At 46.9% G+C, this 18,887-nt stretch overlaps 3 protein-coding genes across 4 annotated transcripts in view; all 3 read right to left on the bottom strand.

Annotated features, from left to right (window-relative positions):
* The window catches only part of LOC123287442 (GTPase IMAP family member 1-like), a 221,816-nt gene extending 213,098 nt beyond the window's left edge, over positions 1–8,718 (bottom strand). Inside the window, exon 1 of the mRNA XM_070515748.1 lies at positions 8,581–8,718. The gene's annotated coding sequence lies outside the window, so the exon portion shown is untranslated. The remainder of the gene's footprint in view (positions 1–8,580) is intronic.
* Positions 1,715–8,703, bottom strand: LOC123285617 (GTPase IMAP family member 1-like). Its single transcript, XM_070515818.1, is given in 3 exon segments — positions 1,715–5,214; positions 6,407–6,454; positions 8,581–8,703. Coding segments are annotated over 2 exon segments (912 nt in total). The 5' UTR covers positions 6,450–6,454; positions 8,581–8,703; the 3' UTR covers positions 1,715–4,345.
* A 6,496-nt stretch (positions 8,719–15,214) lies between the features above and the next one.
* LOC123275675 (GTPase IMAP family member 2-like) lies at positions 15,215–18,345 on the bottom strand. Of its 2 annotated transcripts, none has more exons than XM_070515704.1 (3): positions 18,173–18,345; positions 17,194–17,229; positions 15,215–16,582 (listed from the first exon to the last, which is right to left on the bottom strand). In XM_070515704.1, the coding sequence occupies exons 2-3, from the start codon at positions 17,219–17,221 to the stop codon at positions 15,597–15,599; spliced, it is 1,014 nt and encodes a 337-aa protein (XP_070371805.1). In that variant the 5' UTR covers positions 17,222–17,229; positions 18,173–18,345; the 3' UTR covers positions 15,215–15,596. The 2 variants fall into 2 exon arrangements, with proteins under 2 accessions (XP_070371805.1, XP_070371796.1); XM_070515695.1 differs by lacking the exon at positions 18,173–18,345 and adding an exon at positions 17,754–18,165.
* Positions 18,346–18,887: the final 542 nt, after the last annotated feature.

Here is an 18,887-nt window from a genome sequence, read left to right as displayed (position 1 = left end):
TAGTCGCTTTCATAACTTTCACCAAGTGGCCACGTTATACTAGTTGCAGCTGATCATGCCCACGGGGTTAGCTATGCTGTAACTGGTGGGCAGAAGCTGGCCAAGGGCGAGTAGAGACTGAATTTGCTTCTTCTTGAGTAAAGTCATCTGCACTCATAGTAGAAAAGGAGTGGGTGAGTGGTGGAGCCAGGAGACAGACGTGTGGTAGGGAGAATATGATCCCCTCCTTTCTTCAACAACAAAGGAGACTGGCTTCAGCCGTGGGGAGAAAGAAAGGAGAAATGGCCATTTACCCCTTACTTTTCCATCTTCTGTGACCGTGTCATGAGTGTTTCCCAAGACCAGAAAAGTCCCTTTCCAGACGTAGAACTAGACAGCGGATGGAAAACAACAAGGCCTGTCTCAGATTCTGATGATTGTTTAGAGTCACGATGCTGCTGATGGGGCAGTGAAGACATTTCTGGTGTCTTTCTGCTATCGATTTCTAGCTTGACTCCACCGTGGGTAGAGAGCATATTCTGTATGATTTCAATTCTTGTAAACTTGTTGAGGTTTGTTGTCCCCACCCACCCACACCTATGTATGACCTGCCATTTCATCTCCCAACAACATGTAATTATAGCGTTAACTATAGGGAATCACAGGGTTAACTAGAGGGAATCACAACGTGGAGGAGGGGCAGTTTCCTAGGGCTGCCGTAACCGAGTACCACAAACTGAGTGGCTTATAACGCGAGAAATTTGTTCTCTCACAGTTCTGGAGGCCAGAAGTCCAAAATTAAGGTGTTGGCAGGGCCATGCTCCCCCTGGGGGCTGTAGGAGAGGGTCCTTTCTTGCCTCTTCAGCCTCTGGTGACCCCACGTGTTCCTTGGCTTGTGGCAGTAGAACTGCGATCTCTGCCTCTATCTTCACATGACTGTCTTCCCTCTGGGTGTGTGTGTGTCCCAATTTCCCTCTTCTGACATACATACCAGTTATAATGGATCAAGGCTCACCCTAATGGCACTATCTTAACAATGAAATCTACAAAGACCTTATTTCCAAGTAATGTCACATTCGTCACAGTCAGAGGTTGGGGGTTAGGACCTCAAGATTTCTTTTCTAGGGGGACAAAATTCAACCCAGAAGAGGGGAGGAAAGCTTAAAAAGTGAAGCTGAATATAAATGTTTACAAACAAGCTAAAACCCTTTTAAGGACACTCTCATGAGCTCACTCCAGTTTCTGCACATTTCATATAGATGGAATCATACCTTCTGTGGTCTTTGGTGTCTGACTTCTTTCACTTAGTATAATGCTTTCAAGGTTCATTCATGCTGTAGCATGTATCAGTACTCCATTCCTTTTTATGGCTAAATAATATTCCATTGGATGATATACCTTATTTTGTTTACCCATTCATCAGTTGATGTAAATTTGGGTTGCTTCCACTTTTTTGGCTATTATGAAAAATACTGTTTTACCATTCACGTGGAAGTTTTGTATGAACATATGTTTTCAGTTCTCTTGGATCTGAACCTAAGAGTGGAATTACTGATTCACATGGTAACTCCACAGTTAACTTTTCGAGAAAGAGCCACTCTGTTTTCCACAGTGGCTGCAGCATTTCACATCCTCACCAGCAATGTATACAGGTTCAATCTCTCCACATCCCCACTGGTATTTGTTATTTTTTCTTTCCTTGCTTCCTTCCTTCCTTCCTCCCTCCCTCCCTCCCTTCCTTCCTTCTCTCTCTTTTTTTTAAATGATAACCATCCCAGTGACTATGAAGTGGTACCTTTTTTGGTTTTGATTTGCCTTTCCCTAATGACTAAAGGTGTTGAGCATCTTTTCATGTGTTTATTGGCCATTTGTATATCTTCTTTGGAGATACATCTATTCAAATCTTTTGTCCACTTTAAAATTGGGTTATTTCTATTTTTATTGTGGAGTTATAAGAGTTCTTTATATATTTTGGATACTACATCTTTATCAGATATATGATTTGTAAGTATTTTCTCCCTTTCTGTGGGTTGTCTTTTTACTTTTTTTGATGGTGTTCTTTGATGGGCAGAAGTTTTCAATTCCAGTGAAATCCAGTTTATCTATTTTTCTTTGGTTGGTTGTGATTTCGGTGTCATATATTAGAAACTATTGTTTAATCCATGGTCATGAAGATTTACATCTACGTTTTCTTTTAAGAGTCCTATAGTTTTAACTCTTATAGTTAGCTCTTTGATCCATTGTCTGTATAGTCATGCTGCATAATGACGTTTCAGTCAACAACGGACCACATATATGACAGTGGTCCTATAAGATTAGTACCATCGAGCCTAGGTATGTAGTAGGCTATACCATCTAGGTTTGTGTAAATGCCCTCTATGATGTTCACACAATGAGGAAATCACCTAATGACCCATTTCTTAGAATATATCCCCATTGTTAAGCGACCAGTGACTGTACTAATATTTGTGTATAGTGTGAGACAGGGATCCAAATTCATCATTTTGCATGTGGATAGCCAGTTATTCCAACACTACATGTTATTTTTATCCATTAATTTGTTTCAGATACTTTTTATGGCATCCTTGATCCTTTTCCATATATCCCACATATACATAGACAGCCGTCCTAACACACTGCCTGCAACCCCACTCTCTTCCCCGGTGTGTCCTGGATCGCAGCCTTAGTGGGGTGTGCCTTCCCTGTGGGGTCCCTGGAGTGGTCCTTCCCACACTCCCAGAAGTTCAGTCACCATCTCTGGAAATTCCCTGGGCTCCGTTCCTCCCCAGCTGAAGAGCAAAAATGGAATTAAAACCCTCCGTTGCTCACATGGGACACTTTGCCATCCTTTTTCATCTTTATTTTCACCAGTGACCATCCCCTTCTCAACAGAGTGAAAATGGTGGAGGTTTTCTCTGTTTGTCCATCACAAGAGTACACTGAAAAGTGAACAAGACCAAATCACGGTTCCCTATCACGGCCTCTCCTGGGATCTGTGCACAAACCCTTAATCCAGAATGACCTGTGCAGGTGAGGAAATTTCAAGTCTCAGCATTTGGCTCTGGCGTTCCTCCTGTTGGTGTTTGCAAAGGCTTCCATGAATGGCTTGTGGGCCTCTCGCTCGAAGATGTGCTCAGCTGTTGCAGATTACCTTCCGTTTGTATGTGTTTCTTTAGTGATCTGAGGTCATCAGTAACCTGAGATTCTCTGGCTGTGAAGGCAACGGGTGGAGGATGCTACAGGGAAGAGATCTGGAATTACACAGCAGTACCCCAGATGTGCTTGACTGGGTGCGACGGTGGTGGTGTTGGGGACAAAGCGAGTATGAGTGGAGAGATGGGGAGGCACAGTTAGGACTGAGCACACAGGCTAACCCGGCTCACATCACCTAGACCAGAGAGCTGACTCCCCCAGATACGCGTGGGACAGAAGGAGATGACTCCATACTCACCACCTTAGCACCAGTTCTCAGCCGACAAAGACCTGTTTGCCCTTATTTTGGCATTGAAATAAAAGAAAAATTTCTGACCTCTTACATTCTTTTATTTATCCCTGAGTTGAAAAGCATATCCTTACCCTGTGAGAGTGTAGGCTAGTGAGAAAACTCCGCTTCAGAAGCAGACTCTCTGCAGGGTCTCAGTGGCTCCTGGGCAATCGAGTCTCTAGTCACACGTAGTTTCCTCGGACTTGTGGAATCGTCTGCCATCAAGCTGCTGAGGAGTCTGAAGGAGGACGCACCGGGAATCATTCTGCCACCGGTACAGACGGGCGGTTCTACTCCAAGCTGCTGACTTCTTAGGATCACACACCCGAAGGTGTGTGCGGTGTGCGTCTGCACTGGGGTACATGGATTTTGCAGATAGGGTTAGGGACGGCAGAGTAGTGTCCTTGTTCAATGGGCATATGAGGCAGATGAGCAAACATCTACAAATACTGCTTTCCTCTGACACAACGTGATGTCGGTACACTTATTTATTCAGTTCAGAGTCAATTCGAATAAGCGATTTGTCCTGAGGCTCTGTGTTGGCTCTCGCCCTGGTCCTGTGGGGACTCCAGGGGATGAGAGGACAAGCGTTCCTCATCTGCTTTCAGAGCAAAGCCAATTCCATGAAGGGAAGGGCAGCCTGGGGTCAGGGCGAAGTAAGCTAAAGCAACAAGAGCTGTTTGTCTTCAGTGAGAGGAGAGCTCAGAGAGAGCCAGGTCCCATGCGACGGTCTGGGGAGGGACGTGGGACCTGGCAGGACTCTGAAGCTGTTAGATGAGGGCGAGGTGGGGGAAGGAAGGAGGGCCTGTGAGCACTGAAGGCACAGAACACCAGGCACGAATGTGCTCATCAGTGGATGGGTCAAGGCCTCTATAAGGTCTGTCAGCCCGGGTCGACGTCCCGCAAGGCGTCCGCCCGGCGCCTGGCGAGCAGCAGGAAGAGCAGGCCCAGGGCCCCCAGCAGCGCGGCCACGACCAGCCTCACGCGGCTCCACGGCGCCTTCCCGCGCCCCAACAGCGCCGCCAGCAGCCCGCGCCCCCGCCGCCGCTGCACGCGGGCCGCCACGCTCTCCGCCACCCTGCGCAGCCGCTCCTCGGGGCGCGCGCGGCCCAGGGCGCGCGCCAGGCCGTACACGTCGTTGGTGTAGGGCGCGCCCCCATGCGCGCGCACCAGCCGCTCCAGCAGCGCCATGAGCTCGGCCACCTGGGCCTCCCGCTCCGTGCCGCTGGCGCGGTTGTCGAAGGCGCAGACGCGGCCGCCGCACTCGGCCACCAGCTCCCGCAGCGCGCGGTTGTCGGTGCAGCGCACGTAGTCCTGCAGCGAGGCCCCCGCCAGGTCCTCCTTGTGCGTGAAGAGCAGGACCGTGCGCGCCACAGCGCCGTCGCCGAACATGGCCTTGAGCCGGCGCGCGGCCTGCTGGTCCTGGGCGGTGAAGCGGCCCAGCTGGCTGACGAGGAGCAGGGCGTGCGGCCCGGGCGCCGAGAGCAGGTAGCAGCGGCCCCTCTCGCCGCAGCCCGGCTCTGTCCTGGGGTCTTAGGCGCCGAACAGGTCCGGGGTGTCGATGACGTCCAGGTGCCAGCCGGCCCAGCGGCAGCTGCCCACAGCGCAGGTGGTGGTCACCTGCGCGGCGCTGAGCCTCGAGAGGAAGCGCCGGTGGCCCAGGATGCTGTTGCCCGTGGCGCTCTTGCCGGCCCCGGTCCTCCCGGTCAGGATGAGCCTGAGCCTGGGCTCCTGCGGGTCGTCCTCGGAACCTGCGCGGACAATGATTCGTGAGCCGCACGCCTGGAAGCGACTGAGCCTGCTGACCTGGACCTGCTGGACGCCTTTCGCACAAAGGGGAGCAATAGTGCCTCACCCTTTGCTTTTCAAGGCCAGCCTTCACTGAGGTGATCTGGTTAGAGACTTTTGGACTCCCGGGGATCTTTACCCGTCTATGTCTTTCCTCTTTGGCGTCACCACATGCGCCTGGGGATGCTCCAACACCCCGTGGGCTTTTCTCTAGAGGACGCCCCTTTACAATTCCAGGCCACATGGGCTGCATCTGATGTGACCTCTGGTCACCCACAGCGTGCAGAGCTGTTGCTTATTTCACGACTTCAGTGGCCTCTGCGATACTCTCCCAGGTGCCATCCCAGGAGGAAAGGCAGCAGGCCTCGTGTGGAAGGGCTGCCCAGAGCCCTAGACACCTGGGTTTGAGCTACAGCCCCGCCATCTGCCAGCTGTGTTCCCGGTGAAGGTGCTTACTGTAAGAGTTAAACGTCTTCTGCAAAAATGGAAACAGATTGGGGCTGGCACCGTGGCCGAGTGGTTAAGTTCGCGCGCTCTGCTGCAGGCGGCCCAGTGTTTCGTTGGTTCGAATCCTGGGTGCGGACATGGCACTGCTCATCAAAACCACGCTGAGGCAGCGTCCCACATACCACAACTAGAAGAATCCACAACGAAGAATATACAACTATGTACCGGGGGGCTTTGGGGAGAAAAAGGAAATAATAAAATCTTTTAAAAAAAATAAATGGAAACAGACTGTTTCTCACAGGGATGTGGGGGGTGAGCTGAGACAAGCTCTCTTCTTCCCTCCCTCCTCCTTCCCTCCTCCTCCCTCTCCTCTCTCTCAAACCTGCTGCCTAAGAAGACAGCGGTTTAACCTTCCATCCTGTTCTCTAACACCTTCTGCCTGGCAAATCGTGTTCCCTCTAGTCCATGATTGGATCCCTTCTCCATCCTCCTCTGCGGAGATCCGAGTAGATCCATGGTCCTCATTTCCAACTTTGGGATTGGAGGCGCAGGCTAGTCACAGAACTTAATGTCTCCCAGCAGGGCAGGGGCAGAGGTCCAGCTAACGTGCAGGTGGGGCTTGTCTCTGGTCAGTCTGGAGTTGGCTCGCCCTTCATCACCCAGAGCTCACCCCTGGGGGCAGGAACGCCTTGGGAGATGTGTTCTTACCATAGGCATTTTCTTCGTCTTTTACCATCCTCCGTCCTCGCATGCTACCTGCAAGAGTCCCAAACACAGTTTGATCTTTCGTTTCTCATTCATTTATTCATCAGATAGGTATAACTCCCCACAATGTGTCAGGCAAAGTGGAAAGAGCTGGTGACCCCACAGTGAGGAAACCATGGTTCCCTCCTGCCCCTGAACATCCGAGTTTAGGGAGGAACCTGGGAAGAGCCTGGGCTGGGGTTGAAGTGAGGCTGAGAACTTGGCTTTGTCATTTCAGGGACTCCAAGTGCAGCAGCAGAGCGCAGAGCATGACACTCTGCGTCAGTGAGGTGGCTGTGGATGTTAATTTCCCAGGTAATTCTGTGTCAGTACATGAGCCTTAGATATGAAGTTTCCCCAGGAGGTTCAGCAGCCAGAGGAGACTGGAAAACACTGAGAACCCCAAAATTTGCCCAGTGACTTAGGGAACACCCTAGGGTGGTTGGCCTGGGAAACAACCAGAAGAAAATTGGAGTTTTGTTTGTGGAAATAGGAAAAGAGACATACCTCACAATCTGCTCTGGACAGCCTCTGACTCTGCTCTCAGCAAGCTGGATAATTTGGCTCACAATGTGTCTAACTCTGATCTGTGTGCTGGAGAGACTGGGGCGCTCCCCTCCATCTCCTGATGTTCTGCCCCAGATCTGAGGCTTCTCGAAGTAAACTGATGATGCCCAGTTCAACCATCATTTAATACAATAAACGTTCAGGGAGCACGTTTGCCGGATCCCACAGGTACCCGGACGCAAGTGCACAGTCTCTCCTCCGTCTGCATCTCCAGCCTCATCTCCAGCCACTCCCTGACTCGATCAGCTGCTCCACCAGGAGCAGACTTCAGGGCCTTTCCAGTCCACCTTGTGCTTTCCCTGCTGTGACCATTCATCCTCTCCCACGTTCTGTCTGAGTCCTGCCTGAGCTCACATCCGTTTCTAATTCTCCCTGTCCCTGTCGTCCACCTGGTTACTGCAGGTGACCGTGTTCTCTCCCACTGGCACCACACAAGGGAAAGCAAAGCAGAGGTTGGCTGAATACCTTGTCTCTGGCCAAAGGACCAAGAGGACAGGTTTGCCTGGTCCTCAGTCCAAAGTGCTCGTGTTCCTGCAGTAAGTGCCCTGCTACCTCCCCAAGCCTTGAGGAAAGTGCAGCCCACGGGCCTACTGTGATTGATTAGTTTGTGTGTAGAAATCACCAAGCTGCCATAATTGACAACAGCAGAAATGAAGAAACAGCCACAAGATTAGAGCAAAGAACAAGAATTTAGCCAAAGCAAGAAGTCCTTGTCAAAGGTGGAGATGAGAACATGTGTCACACGGAATTCACAGTACCCTGGGGTAGGTCTGTGGGCTTTTCCATATAGTTTGGATGGGGGTTGAAGTGATTTTAAACAGTTTTTAAGTTGAAGTTTGGGTGACAAATGGCTCGTACTCGTTGAGGGGCGTAAACCATGTGAGTCCTGTATTCTTAATGCTCTGAGACTTCAAAGTTCATCTAGTTCAGCACCTCCCAAACTTACTGTTTTTCAGAACTGCTTGAGTGTTCTTTAAAAATGTACATTTTGGGGCCCATCCTCAGAGAGTCTGATTCATGAATCAGGTGTTTGTGATGTAATCAGTCCACAAATCAGAGACTGGAAACTGTTATTTATTCAAACGTCTTCATTGTGCAGATGGAGAAATTGAGGTGTCCCTGCCGCTGGGATGGGAGAAGCTTGGATTAGGGGTCCTGCGTGGGAAGGGGTTGGAGAGCAAGCTTAACCTCAGATGTCTCCCGAGGGCCCCTGCTGTGGGCAGTATGGGGAGGGAGAATCTTGGGCGTCCATTCAGATGTACCCGGATCTGCCACATTGTCACTCGCTCTGAGGTTGGATTGCTCATGGTCCAGAGAAGCATCTTTCGCCTTTGCTGAGTATGCAGTCTGGGCAATGTTGCATGCTTTCAAAATGTAACCTGTTCCTGGAAGTGGTTCCAGCACACACTTCACTCACTGTGTTAAGGGAGTAAAGAGGGGAGACAGGTTTGTTCCTAAACAAGAATGTGCATCCTCCAGGCTGGAGAAGACACTCATAAACTTCCTCTCTTGAAACTCGGGACATCTTTAAACCTGGAAGCATCATCCTGGGTGCTCAGGCTCTTACTCACCCGCATGGTGCCTGGTGGGATGCAGGAGCTCAGGCAGTAAACGCTCTCAGAACCACTTTCCTGCTGGGTGGTCACACCTCCCACTCCCCAGCCAGCTCCCTCCCAGTTTGGGCTCACCTTTCCTGGTGACAGGCCCAGATGCTAGCTCCCAGAATCAGCTGGCCTACTGCTTTCTGTTCGACTGTGAGTGCAGCAGGCTGTTCCTCCCAACACACAGAGGAAGTCACTGTGCCTCATAGCCCTCAGAACCCAGGAAGCTCAGGGAGGGAGGGCCCAGTGGTGACAACTTAAAGAGAGACACAATCCCCATTGGGTTGCGCATTTGCAGTGTTTCTCCTGCAAACCCTCCTTCCTGCTGTGACCAAGGTGGTGTGTGACTCCAGCAGGGCCACTCTACCAAATATCTTGCCACAGCTGTGGGAGGGAAGGGCGGTGTAGGCCCCAGCCCTGACTCTACTTCTAGAGTTGGCAACTGATCTGATCTTCAATTACCTGTTACCCTTTAGGGATTTCTTTTTCCCTATAAAATTGGTCCAGAGAGTCTCCTGCCCCAGGAGAAAGAATATGCTAACCATTCTCAACGGCTGTCTGTTGACTGGACGTCCATGTGGCCAGTGCTACCCTGAGGTCCAGTCCATCAGAAAAGTCTGGAAGCAGAGTCTCATCATTCTCTAACAAAGGCAGGTGCTCCAGCTATTGAAGGACCTGAGGGCTAGGCAGTGTGTTGAGGATGAATGCCTTACTCAGTTCTTCAGTGGACCTTGTCACAAGGCCTAGTCCAGTCATCTGTGTTGGTGTCGCCAGTTCTAGTTTTCCTCTCTTCTCTCAAGAGAGTCACGAGAGCGAGGTCAGTGACAGACCCAGTCGTGTGGTGAACAGGCTACAAAAGAACTGGCTGTAGACCTGGTCATGTCACTAAGCAGCTGTGACCTCACCTAGCTCACTTAAACTTTTGGGAGTTCACTGTCCCTTTACATGAGAAGGAAGGCTAAGCTGAGCCCTGGTCCACTGGCTGCGGCCTGATTTTTCCTCTCTTCCTTGCCAGCCAAAGTTTTCAGTGTGGGAAGAGACTCAACTTCCACTATTTCCCTCCCTTTTTTGGGATGACGGACACTCCCCCTGTTTCCATCAGCATTGCTGAGGCAGGGAGCCTCTCGTTCTCCCACTAGATCAGCAGGGCCAGACTAGTGTGAGGCAAGTGCGGTGTCCAGAGCACAGAATTTAAGGAGGCACTCACCCCAGAGTCACTCAAGGGCTGACCCTGCAGGTGAACGGTCCTGAGAGTGAGGGCTTCCTTAAGAGCGAGGTGCCTGTAGCCCTAGCCTCACCCTACTCCAAGCCATGGAGATCAGCTTTGACCGAGTCTTGGAGATCCGACATGTACCTTCCATGAAGATGCTTTCAGTGCCTCTTCGATACTTCCTTGCCATTCGCTGTTTCTATGCATGCGTGTGGTGTCTTACTTCAGTCACCTGTAACTCTCTGCCTGAGGGCTTATCTGGCTATAAGAGTTTGCTTGGCTAGTGCCTGGAGCAGCCTGAGGTTGTCAGAGAGCTGACGAACCCAGGAGCAGACTTCATCAATGACAGTCAGAAGTTAGTGAATTAATACCCTGGTTTCCTTGCTTATCAAACTGTCCCCTGCCCACCTAGTGAGATAACTCTGAGGTATAGTCTCCACAAATTGCTGAGGTCCCCAGCAGGACTGAGGCGCAGTTGTCTGCAGTGGGGACGTCCGCATCCTTGTCTACAGTGGTAACATGCTCATGAACGCCACCTGCTTTGGCCCCTCTGCCTTCCCTGACTCTGTTTTGTGTTCCCCGTCTCTGCTAGTGCTGCCTGGAATTACCTCGTATCCAAAAGGCTGTCTCCATCTCCACTTTCCTCTACATTCCTGTTAGCTTTCGATTATTTCTCCCTGTCTCTGGGTTGGTCCCCTGTTCTTCACTCACTTGCCATCAATGGTGGGAACATATCTGAGGCCCGAGGCCCTGAGACTCCAGGGTCTCAGAACTATCCAGAATGCCTGTTTCCTCTCCTCCTCTATTTTGACACTTCCTTCCTTCCCTTTCAATATTTACACGTTCACTGTTTTATTCTCTGTTCTTATGAATCCAGTAAAATGACACAGAAATCGTTAAATTCATGCATTTTAAGGAAAACATCCTTCCTGAAGAGATCTTTGCTAATAAGAAGTTCAAACCTCCTGGGGTAATTCTTCAGACCTGATCTCCCTGTCTTTTCATGACATTCCCAGAGCTGAACTGTCAGCATCCCTAGGGCCATGAAGGAAGAAGAGTGATCCAGATAGCATCTCAGGAGAGGAGACTATAAGAAAATAACTCCTTCTATCAAATATTGACTATCTGAAAGACATTGGCCCCACTGTTCCCCAGAATTTAGGTGCACTATTTCAATGCCCATGTAGATCCTGGTTCTTTTTTGAGGAGAGGGAGGTCATGGCAATCAAGGTTTACTTGTTTACAAGTTCCAGCCATGTAGGTGGTGTCCAGGATTCAGTTTCACAGGACAAGAACCAAGGCCAGCTTCCTAATTTTACAGCATGTTTTCCTTTATGTTTAAAGGAGATGGAAGTGTCTTATCCCAATGAGACGTTAAAATGTTGTGTATTTAATGTTCAAATATTATGTACAATGGGACACTGAAGTCAAACGTATTAACAACGTTCAGAGTGAGAGAGAAGCATATTACAATTAGTCTAGACTTGTGTGAGAACCTAGGATGAGTTTCAGTTGATAAAGGACCAGGAGAAAGGACAAGGGTAGAGGCATATTTGAAGTAACCTCAGCATGCCATAAAAAGACAAATGAATGGGGGAAAATCACTCAGACAATGTGTAGGGTATGAAGAAAAAGGACCGAAACAGAACTCCAAAGGCCCTCATCATCCTGGATCCATAAAGGAGAAAGTATTGCAAATGTTCAAGAAGTAAAAAAAGCTGAAAGGTTTGTTGTTGTTAAAAACAAACTGAAGAATATTTGAAAAGGAAAAAAAATCAGTTAAAATGGAGGATTTTTTGTTTCTGGTTAAGTTGGTGGAAGATGCAAAAGCCCTTAACCTCCACAATGACAAGAATTGGACAGAATAAAAACGTACTTCTCTGTGTCTAGCAAAGGATGGTGGATGCAAGGAAGCACTGAGGAACAGGATTCATGATAAGAAAGAGCCCTTACAGGTGAGCAGAGAGCTGGGGAGCCTTCTTTACCTGGGGTAGGTACTTGGCCTGGATATAAACGTTTGGATGGGTCGGCTTCCCACAGAAAGATAGACTTTGCTGAGTGGAGGAGAAATTAAATGACCCTTTCATGACAAGGTGGGCTATCAAAATAGATGGGCATCTACATGATCCTTGAGGGAAAACCAAATTGCTTCTCTTGCTAACTGCTCCCCTTTCCATCATAAATTATCTTTCCTAAGAAAGCTGCAGTGGAGAATGGCCAACAAAACCGAGACATTATTCAATCTACATATTGTTACAGGGCCCTGCTGATGAAGTAAAACCATTTTCAATTGGAGCCTTACACCCTCCCAGTTCAAAAGTTGACACGATAAAGAAGCTGCTGTGGTTTTTTGTGGTTGCAGGATCAGAAGTGAACTCAGTCTATTTAACTCAAATGTAGGAGCCAAGGATGTGATCACTCTAACCACCAGACAGATAGATGAACTTGCACTCTCCAGGAGATAAACCAAACCAGGGTAAACATATACTTCATACTTCAGTTTTATTGTCTCGCATCCAATACAAATTTACATGACATGTCAAGAATCCGGAAAATATGAATCATGATCATAAGGGCAAACAGTTAGTAGAAGCAGAGCCACAGATGACTCATTCATTAGAATTACCAGTTAAGGACTTTAAAATAGCTATTCTAAATATACTAAAGAATTTATAGAAAAATAAATATAATGAGCTCAGAGTTGAAGAATTTCATGGGGGAAATATAAACTCTCAAAAGAACGAGATCTTGAGGCCAGCCCAGTGGCATGGTGGTTAAATTCCCATGCTCCTCTTTGGTGGTCTGGGATTTGCAGGTTCAAATCTGGGGCATGGACCAGCACACTGCTCATCACCTAATGCTAAGGCGGCATCCGACATGCAAAATAGCAGGTGATTGGCACAGATGTTAGCTCAAGCAAAAAGAGGATTGGCAACGGATGTTAGCTCAGGGCCAATCTTCTCTCTAAATCTGAAACTAGAAAATAAAATAACTGAAATTTTTTTAGAAAACTTACTTGGATGAGCCTAATAGCATGTTGGACATTGAAGAAAGGATCCAAGAACTTGAAGACAGGGCAAGAGAAGTTAGTGAGATTGAAGCACAAAAAGGAAAAAAAATTGAAAAAATAAATGAACATGGCACTAGTGATCAATGGGACAGTATCAAGCAGTCTAATGCCATTGGAATCCAAGAAGGAGAAGAAAAGACTGAACTGGGTAGAAAAAACGTTTTGAGGATATGATGACCAAAAATGTTAAAATTTAATGGAAAACTTCAACTCATAAATCCAAAAATCTTAATTAACAGTCAGTAGGAAATACAAAGAAAAACAAACCGAGGCACTTTATAGTCAAACTACTGAAAACCAAAGAAAAAGAGAAAAATTTAAAATCACTAGAGGAGGCAAAAAGACACATATTATACACAGGGGAACAATATAAGAATGACAGCCACTTTCTCGTCAGAAACAATATGAGCCACAAAACATTGGAACAAGCTTAAATTGCTGCAGAAAATATATAGACTTCTTTATTCAGCAGAACTACCCTGAAAAAATGAAGATTAGAAGAAGACATTTGAAGATAATGAAAACCAGGGAGAATTTGTCCCACCAGGCTTATACTGCAAGAAATGTTAAGGAAATTCTTGAGGCTGATGGGGGTGATACCAGATAGAGACTTGGATCAACAGGAAAGAATGAAGGTCTCTGGAAATTTTAAATATGTGGGAAATATGAAAAGACTACTATTTTGATTATTGCTTTGTTTCTAATAAAGGAAATTGATTAAAGCAAAATAATCATAGCATAGTGTGAGTTTTTTAACATATGAAGAAGTAAAAAAAAGGACCACAATATCACAAAGGGAGGAGAGGAGCTAAACGGAAGTAACTTCTCTGAGGTTCTAATATTTTATTTGAAGTGGTGCACTGTCTTAATTCAAGATTGAGAATTAAAGTTAAGGGATAAATATTTTAGTCCCTAGAGCAACCACTGAAAAAGTAAAAGCCAAAAGAAGAGAGAAAGTGGAATAAATTTTTAAAACTCAGTTAATACAAAAGAATGAAAAAAAGAGGGACAAAGAAACGATGGGGTACATAGAGATCAGGAGCAGGACGGTAGACTTAAATCCAAGCACAGCTGTAGTTACGTCACATGTAACTGATCTTTGACAAAGGAGCAAACGTTTCAATGGAGAAAGGATAGTCGTTTCAGCAAATGATGCCAGAACGTGATGCTGGATGTCCACCTGCAAAAAAATGAGTCTAGACACAGACCTCAAATCTTTCACAAAAGTTAACTCCAAATGAATCATAGATGTAAATGTTAAATGAAAACTATAAGACTCCTAGAAGATGACGTTGGAGAAAAATCCAGGTGACCTTGGGTTGGCGGTGACTTTTTAGATAGAACACGAAAAGCATGATCCATGACAGAAAAAATTGACAAACTACATTTCATTAAAATTAAAAACTTCTGCTCTGCAAAAAATATTAAGAATGTGCAATAAAATAGAACGCAGAAAATACGATAGAGAAAATCAAAGTTAGATTTTTGTAATGTGTAATAAAATTGATAAATCTTCAGCCAGGCTGATCAAACAAAAAGAAATAATCACGAACTACCAGTAGCAGAATTCAAAGAGGAGAGATTACTATAGTTCCTGTACATATCAAAGGCATAATAAAAAGATTTTATGAGTTTGTGCAAATAAACTCAACAACTTTGATATAATGGAAAAATTCCTTCAAAAGCATAACTTACCAAAATGAGCATAAGAAGAAATAAAAAATGAGAACAGCCTTGTATATTTGGATAAAAATGAGTTTGCAATATCAGTTCCCTGGGAAGGTCCTCACATAATGTAGAAGGCTCGGAGTCACTCTTCAGCTTTGCTGACACCCCAGGCTGAGTTTCTTGAGCTCAGCGTGGGTATCGGCGTGTGCCTGTTGGTCAACCCTGCCTTCCAAGTTTGCTTATTTCTCATGGCTCTCAACTCCAGTTTTAGCTCCACCTTCTTTTTATGTGTATTGTTTGCTTCCCCTTTGGAGTTTTCCTTATTTTCTAGTGAGCTGATCAGTCATAAAAGTCTTGTTAATTTTAATAAATTCAGCTTCTATTTGCATTTAACAGGACGATGCATCAGAGTACCCAGTCCACCATCTTGTCTGAAGTCTAAGCTTCTGTGTGTGTTTCACTGGCCGATGTGAGTGGGGCCAGGGATCAAACCTGGCTGAGCCTCTTCCTGTGTTAAGCAAATTAGATGTGCGTGAAACAGACCAATGACGTGTCCATGTGTCTGTGTGTGGTCGTTGGGCATAAATTGGATCCCTTATGGAGTAAACGAGCCATGTGTCCACTTACCATCTTCTGAGGATAAAACCATAGAACAGAAATAAACACAAGTGATTTCAGGAACTTTATGGTTTACTTGTTATTTTATTATATTGAGTAGAAATTTTATTGTTATTTTTCTTAAGTCCAGTAGAAATAGTATTAGGAAGAACAAAGGGAGTTTCCATGAACATAAAATTGGCTTTAGAGATTTGAAAATGAGACGAATTTTATGTAGGCAACTTCCAAATGGTTTTGGTATTATATTTTGAAACAAACAGTAACTTTTAAAATAATTTGGTTCATTAATAAATAGGGTGATGTTAAGATTGAAACGCTTCACAGAATCTCGAACATTCACTGATGTCAGGCTGTGCATTACACGGAGGCCCTGTGATTCATGCACTATATGACAGTGAGCAGATAATTACTGGTCTGTCCCTATAGTCTAGGAGTCTTGCGTTCCAGTCCAGTGGTCTTTCTGGAAATTATCATTAACTTTTGGAGTATAATTAACAGGAAGCTACAGAAGAAATTGTATATACAAAAGAGTGAGCAGTAAAAGAAGTTGCACATTCTGTACAATACACAAAATAACAGAATTAACAATTTGAGAAACAACTGAATACAAAACAAAAGACAGACTAGTGCTTTGATTAGGGCTTGTTTTAGGCAATTGGCGTTGGCCGTGGTTGTGTAACATCTCTGAATTTCCATGTACTTGATAAGACTCTCTTTGAAATCCTTCAGTGCTTCCTCAGACTGCACAGGTCCACCTTCTGACCCTGTCACTAAGCTGTACAGCCCATTGGCATAGTGGTCACCCCTGTGCTCCCTCACCAGGTCCTCAGTCAAGTCCATGAGCTCCTTCAGTTGGTCGTCCCGGTCACTGCCTTTAGCATGGTTATTGAAGGCACACACTCGCCCCCCACACGCTGCCACCAGCTTGCTTAGGGCTTTGTTCTCTGAGTCGTGGATGTAGTCTACCAAGGACCCTCCCTCCAGGTCTTCCTTGTGGGTGAAGAGGACAATTGTGTGTCTCATGGCATCATCTCCAAAGATCTCCCTCACCCTCTGCGCAGCCTGCTGGTCCTGGGTGGTGAATCGGCCCAGCTGCGTCACCAGGAGCAGCACATGGGGTCCTGGGGCAGAGAGCGAATAGCATCTCTGGACCTCCTTGTACAGGGAGTCAGCGTGGTCCTTCCCAGAAAACATATCTGGCGTGTCAATAATGACCATCTCCCTCTCTCCCCAGCCTCCCCGACTTTGACTGCAAGTCTTGGTCAGGGTCTGGGCGCCCAGCCGCGACTCAAATGCTTGCTTCCGAAGGATGCTATTCCCAGTGGCACTTTTGCCAGTGCCCGTTTTGCCCACCAGAATGATCCTCAGCTCTGATCCTCTGGCAAGTTGGTTCTTCCCATGTGGTCCTGTTAAGAGCAAGTTTGCTGTGTTATTATTCTATTGATCACGCCAATGGAATGTTTTTAATGATAAGGACTTATTCTCACATTATGGGAAAAGACCTTCAACAATATATTGTACTTATGAACTCAAAGCTTCATCAGCAAATAAAATAAATAAATTATGGGTTTTAAAGCATCTCGATTTTCTAGGACTGCAGGGTATTGCCATGTTGGATCCCAGGCAAGCGTACGTGGGTATCAAGATGAATTTGGAGACATATCTTGTCACGTAAGGCTTGCCTGAATCGCTGCGCTCTGGCCCTCTAAAAGACAAATTTTCTGAAGATCAGAGATGTGAGGCCAAGACTGTGGCTCCATCTCCGGGTGGGTTAAGTAACCTGACTCTGCTCTGAGGCCAGAGCTGGCGCCTCTGACCTCAGCCGGGCAGGGCTTTGGTCATGACCACCAACAAAATGGCTGGAGCAGGAAAATACTGGAAAGAGCAGTGCAAAATTCCTCTCCTGAGTGAAGGAGCAGCTGATGGCCCATGCTTTGCTTAGAGAGGACAGCATGACTTCTATGTAAAATAGGCACACAATATGGTGAAATAGGCACACGGGAAGTCACTGTCTCACCTGAGTGATGGTGTTCACGTTGGTCCATTGCTGCTCCTGAGGGACAGACACCAGAGACCAATAAAAAACCATTACCTTTCAGTTCTGGATCATGAAAGGCCCTTGTACTCCGAGAGCACTCTCTCACCGTGCTTCACTTGTTTGCACGTAGCTGCCAACGTGCTGGAGGAGAATTACCGTCCTCCGTTACAGAGAAATCCACTCACTTGCCCATAGTCACCCGGGGAGTGGAGAAGCCCCCTGCTTCTTACCTCCATGCCCACCTCTTCTCTCGCTTCCTTCCTCCCTTCTGCTCACTGGCCTCCCTGACCCTTCTCTTGGCCTCACCCCTTTACTTCTCTCACCTTCCTAAGTGTGCGCTCCCCACTTCTGAGATTGTCTCCTCCTCCTCCTCTCCTTCTTTCCCCATCTTGCTCCCTTCCTTCCACTTCTCCACTCTTTCTAAATCCCCTGCCTTCATTTTCAGTCCTTGTGGAGACACTCAATGAGTTAGGAGCACGACTCTGGAAAAGCACACTGTCCTTTATGCCAGAAATACACTTCAGTGATCTGTCAATTACCTGAATATTCCTCCTCCCTCAGGCGCCACCAGGAAGCAGCCCTGCGACCTAGTTCCCTGTCCTGGGCAGTGAGGAGCATCGGTTCATGTTCATCCAATCGCTTTTTCTCTCCCTCAAATCCAGCAGCATGTACCAAAGCAACAAGGCACAGAAAACCGATACCCACATGGGAAAGCCCAAATTCTTCCAGTTAGCACTTTTCATTGGCTTTATGCTAAGGAAACTCTCTTTGCCAGAGATGTGTAAACTGAGCGATGGGAAGTTCTCAGTTCTGTAAGCTGGCTTCCTTTAAGCCAAAGGCAGTCACTCTACATCGTTTCCCTTAAAATAGGGCAAATTTCTTCATGACAAATTTTTTTTGAACATAGCTTGGGAACTAGAAATCAACACTGAATGGCGTTTCTTGAATATGGGCTTACCGATTTACTGGCCAAAGGAACAGAGGGCTCCCCGTCCAAACCTGTGACTTGCCGGCTCAGGGCGAAGAGAAAAAGAAAACAAAAACCCCAGTCTGTTTTCTTCCTCTCTGTAATCTCCACTGAGCTTCCTCTTGCAAAAGAGCCCCACCGCGTGCCGGAGTCTGAAATTCTCATTTATGCCACATATACAAAATAAGCAGTTGGAATGGGAAAATCTAATCCGTAGTCATTCGCTATCGTGTGGGCCGCCTGTCTCTTCCTGTCAGTGGGGAAAAGCTCTTGTTTGAATGATTTTGACTGGACAGGATAGCAAGGCAGGGACACCAGGAAATGGGTGGTTTGATTCCTTCCCACCCAGCTGTGTCCTCACAGTTACAATTTTTCCTAACTCACTCACACTGGTGGCCATGATGGCTTTGAAGTCAAGTGCCACTGGGGAAGGAGAAAGCATCGGGGGGGCACCTCTGACAGCGCACCATACAGGGGAAGAAGGATAGAGACAGGAGACCCCGAGAGAAGCCCGTGTTGTCCAAATCAGACCAAGAGTAACATCAGTGACCTTCAAAGCATCTTGAAACAGCTCACTCATGGCTTCGCTGGCATCCCTGCCTTTCTTTCCTGTCCGGCTCTGTGATATCAGGGAACACACCCCAGGGAGCAATGATCTAGGCAGTGTCCACAATAACAAGCTGGATTGTCCACAATCAGGATGAAC

The sequence above is a fragment of the Equus asinus genome, chromosome 1 (assembly GCF_041296235.1).
Source record: "Equus asinus isolate D_3611 breed Donkey chromosome 1, EquAss-T2T_v2, whole genome shotgun sequence".
Taxonomy (NCBI): Eukaryota; Metazoa; Chordata; class Mammalia; order Perissodactyla; family Equidae; genus Equus; species Equus asinus.
Note: the sequence above shows the minus strand (reverse complement) of the source record. Positions and strands in the feature narration are given on the sequence as shown.

Coding starts and splice junctions, on each gene's coding strand:
- LOC123275675 (XM_070515695.1), bottom strand. CDS start 17,832: ATGCTCCTCACTGCCCAGGACAGGGAACTAGGTCGCAGGGCTGCTTCC. Junction 17,230..17,753: donor GAGGGAGGAGGAATATTCAG/GTAATTGACAGA, acceptor TCTGTCCCTCAG/GAGCAGCAATGGACCAACGT. Junction 16,583..17,193: donor ACGTGAACACCATCACTCAG/GTGAGACAGTGA, acceptor TGCTCTTAACAG/GACCACATGGGAAGAACCAA.